At 51.7% G+C, this 4,244-nt stretch overlaps 1 protein-coding gene across 1 annotated transcript in view; it reads left to right on the forward strand.

The window, feature by feature from the left end:
- The window catches only part of FOXL2NB (FOXL2 neighbor), a 12,657-nt gene extending 11,894 nt beyond the window's left edge, over positions 1-763 (forward strand). The window contains 1 exon segment of the mRNA XM_086676331.1: positions 597-763. Within this exon segment, the coding sequence (XP_086532457.1) occupies positions 597-763 (167 nt within the window).
- Positions 764-4,244: the final 3,481 nt, after the last annotated feature.

Consider the following 4,244-nt stretch of genomic DNA (forward strand, 5'->3'; position numbering starts at 1 on the left):
GAGGGCAGTGGTTGTTCTTAATATCTTTGTATACTTAGTGCCTGATGTATCTGTGCGTCTGGCAGAAAATGTTAAACGAGTGTCGGTAATTCCATATTTAGTGCTTGTTTCTTTCTTTCAGGTGAAGATTAGTCTCAGAAAAGATTAGACATTCAAATGTTATAAGTCACTGACACTTTAGTATGAATTGGATAGTTCTGCGAGAGGTCTAAAACTGGCAGTGGGAAGGAATCTAGGGTGAGTGTCAGGGGTCCAAATGTGCGTGTTCAGTGATAGCGAGGGTTCAGCATGAAGAGGAGAGGAATTCAGGATAGGAGAGGGCCCTGGAAGGCTGTAGGGCAAACGCTGTCAGCAGTCTCAACAGGCTCTCCAGAGTGGGAAGGCAGGCACAGCTTCCGGGTGTGCCAGGCGGACGGCGCGCTGGGGTGCAGGACGCTGACCGAGCGTCGCGCGTCCCATCGGGCCGGAAACAGGGCTCGCCCGAGCGCGGGGGGCTTCCTAGCTTTGTACCGCGCCACTTCCCCCACGGAGGCCCGCCGGAAGCGGCGGCCGGCGGCCGGGGCCAGGGGGGTGTTATCTTTCCCCGCGGCGCGCAGGAAGCCCGCTGGAGCCCGAGCCCGGCACGCCGGGACTTCCAGTCCAGGCCTGGCGCGCGGGTCTCAGGGCGCACCGGCGCAGAGCGCGCGCGCAGGGCGGCCCGGACGAGCTGAGGGTCCTGCGCGGCGGTCGCCGGGCCATCTTCCTGCCTCAGCGATCCCAATAACTCCGGCTTTCCTACCGGCAAGACCGGCCAGCTCTTACTGCCTCCCGCTGCCAACCCCTGCTTCGGACGCCTGTCCCAGGAAGGGAATAGAGCATCCTTTCTGAGATGGGGAGTCCGACTGCAGCTTCGCTGTGGCTGCTTCCGGAGGCGTTTTAATAAGGGCTTTTTAGGCCCAAAGAAGGAGCAGCTAAGACATTCCTTAGGTAGGGGCAACGCTGGAGACAAGGTGAAGTCCACGTGGAGGGAACACCTTGTGTGGGAATGGCTGGCACTGCATTAAGGACAGGAGGGACTGCCTCGGCCCTAGTTTTCTATGAGAAATAGTGCCCACAGGTTCTGGGACTGGGTAAAGGCTTTATTTGTATGTCAAGGGACGGGCTTTCCTTAATCTGAATAGTATATGAATAGAAAACACAATCACGTAGGCTTGGGTGTGTCCATACATACAGTTGCACATACAAACTGCACACTTGTGTGCTCACACATGTACACACAGTTGTGCTCACAGATGCATGTGTGTCTTCCCTTGAATGTGTGCCGGATGCGCGCGTGCACACACACACACAAACGCGCGCGCGCGTGCACACACACACACACACACACACACACACACACACACACACCTTTTCTGTCCAGGTTGAGTCCTAGGGAATCTGTCCATACAGAATACCTATTATACATGGCAGTTTGTGTTTACTGAATGCTTCCTTATATTTCTTTATGCGTCAGGTCTGGGAAGGAGATTTCTGTTGAGATCCCGCCAGATTTTCTTTGGCTCCTGGGGCTTTGGGGCTAAGTGTTTTTTGTTTGTTTTTGCAAACTTTAAACTATAGGAGCCATTTACGAGAAGGAAACTTCTGCCACAGATGTGGGTTTGCTTGAGACGTCTGCCCGCCCAAAGACTGCCTTCAGGTGCCACTCCATGGTTGGTAGAGTTTGTCATTCATTTATTCATGTGTTCAGATGAACGTGTCTAGGCATCACCTCTCAACTGGCCCCGTGCTAGGTTTGGGCATCTGAAGAAGACAGATTTGTTCTTGGCCTTCGGGGAGCGCGGTTTAGTGGGGAGTTGGATAGGTAAACAGACAAATGCAAATATGGATGATAAGAACTGTGAGGGGGAAGGTCAAGGCTGTGGGAGTGTGGGGGATGTCTTTCTGGAGGAGCTGAGAGAGGGAGTAGTGCTCTCTGGGAACCATCAGTGGGTGGGTTTGGCAGCATCCATTGTGGGGGAGGGGCAGTGGGAAATGGGCAGTGGGTCGTGAGGCTGGACAGACTGATAAGGTCTAAATTACTGATGGCTGATGGTGTCTCTCTGAGGGACTTGGACTTCATTCTGAGGCCACTGGAGGTGTCATATGAGAGTGGAAGGGAGGGCTTGTGCGTTGGGAAGATGCTTCTGGCTGCAGCACAGAGAGTCCAGGGGAGAGTTGATGGGCCTGCACGAATGAAGGAAGAGATGGATGGAGACAAGGGCTCACCTTGAGAGGCATTTAGGAAGTGGGATCTAGGAGACTTGATTGATTGGAGGGGGAGAGAGGGAGGAGTCAGAACCACTCCCAGGTTTCTGGCTTGGTCCACAGAACATAGAGTTCGGCCATTCTCTGAGACAGGGAAGGTTGGAAGCACGGGTTCTTGGGCCAGGTGATTGTCTGGAACACGTTGCGTTTGAGGTGCCTTGAAGGGCATTCAGGCAGAGATGTCAAAGGCAGTGGGACATGAAGACCTGGCTTCAGGAGAGAGGTGGGGCAGGATGACATCGCCCAAAGAGGATGTGGGGATAGAGAAGAGAACACTGAAGGAGAGAGATGGGTAGAGTGGGGAGGCTGTACCATGCCTGAGTGGAGTGGCCAAAGAAGTGGAAGGTGGCCAAGGGTGTGCCATATTGCAGACATCTTGGGAACATGGTGGTCAAGCCTACTCAGGACCCTCCCTAAAACCTACCCTCCCTGGTTCCCTAGGCCTGGGGTGCCTTGCCCTTTATGGGATCGTTGGTATCTGTGGTGATAGAGCCTCTCTGATGGAGAAAATTCACATACTGCACTAGACTAGTTGTGGAACAAAAGTGAAGATTTCATATTTCAAATATTCATATTTCCTATTTAAAATTTAAAAAGTTTATTTATTTTGAGAGAGAGATGAGTGAGAATGAGTGGGGGAGGGGCAGAGAGAGAGAGAGAGAGAGAGAGAGAGAGAGAGAGAGAGAATCCCAAGCAGGTTCCATGCTGTTAGCAGAGTCTGACTTGGGAGTTGATCCCACAAACCGTGAGATCATAACCTGAACTGAAACCAAGAGTAGGACGCTTAACTGACTGAGCCACCCAGGTACCCCTCATAGTTCCTATTTATTCAGCTCTTAATGAGGTGCTGGTTACGCACACTATATGTTTAATCTTCAAACAACCCTTTGCAGATAGAGAGTATTTTCTCTACTTTACAAATGAGTAAACTGCAGCTCAGAGAGGTTAAATGTCTTGTCCAAGGTCCTACAGCTAGCTGGAACTGGAGCTGGGATGTGGAGTATGGTCTTTTTGCTTTACATGTCCCCCATTTTTTATTTTTTATTTTTGTTTTTTACTGCCCTATGCTTTCTTCCTTAGTGCACTTTCGGTGGTGACTGCCTCCTGGATTGGCATCTGAGGCTGGCCTGGCTTGCCCACACCCTTCAAACCCCTAAGCCCCGGGGACTTCAGAGGAGGCCTGTATCCCAGATTAGCCCTAAAGACAACATACTCCTGAAGAAGAAAGAGGAGGTCTAGGCACAGCCAAGGCCTGTGATGGGAAGGGCTTCCCGAGAATCAGTGGGGAACTTCCTTCTGGAAAAGCCATGAGAAGGGCAGTTCCTCTCCTAGGCCAGGCATCAGGGAGTCAGGGCCCCAGCTGTTCCTGCCCAGCCGCCCGCAGCCCTGAGCACCCACCGGAGACAGGAGGCCCGGCCTGCTCACTGCCCATTGTCCCAGCACCACAGTGCCGCTTCCCATGCGCCTCCTGTTTATACAGGAAGCTCCTGCTCTGGGATGCCACCTCCCAATCCTGATGGCTGGATGCAGGCTTGAATTCCTCACAGGCAACCCCAGGGAGCGAGGACTAGAGTAAGTTATCACTGCTCAGTGACTTTAAGGATTAGGATAGTGGAGTGGGTAAAAGCATGGCCTTGCCGTGTGGCTCTCATGGCTTTGAGTCTGACCGCTCATTAGCTGCATGACCTGGGGCATTCACGCCAACCCTATGAGTACAGGTTCCTTCTCTGTGATATGGGGAGTAATATTCCTGCATGTCTCAGAGGTTTGATGTTTGATGTCAGATAAATGAAATATGGAAAGTATCTGGAACACAGTATATATGATCAATAAATTATAGATCTCGTTGTGGTTACTTGTTCTCTACTTCTCACCTTTAGTTGCACCGAATTTCAGCTGTGTTTCAATTGCAGGTGATAGTTTTAAAATATGGCCTCCAAATTCTGTGACACTTCTCCCAT

This window comes from Puma concolor, chromosome C2, assembly GCF_028749965.1.
Source record: "Puma concolor isolate L17-30 chromosome C2, mPumCon1.1.hap2, whole genome shotgun sequence".
Lineage (NCBI taxonomy): Eukaryota > Metazoa > Chordata > Mammalia > Carnivora > Felidae > Puma > Puma concolor.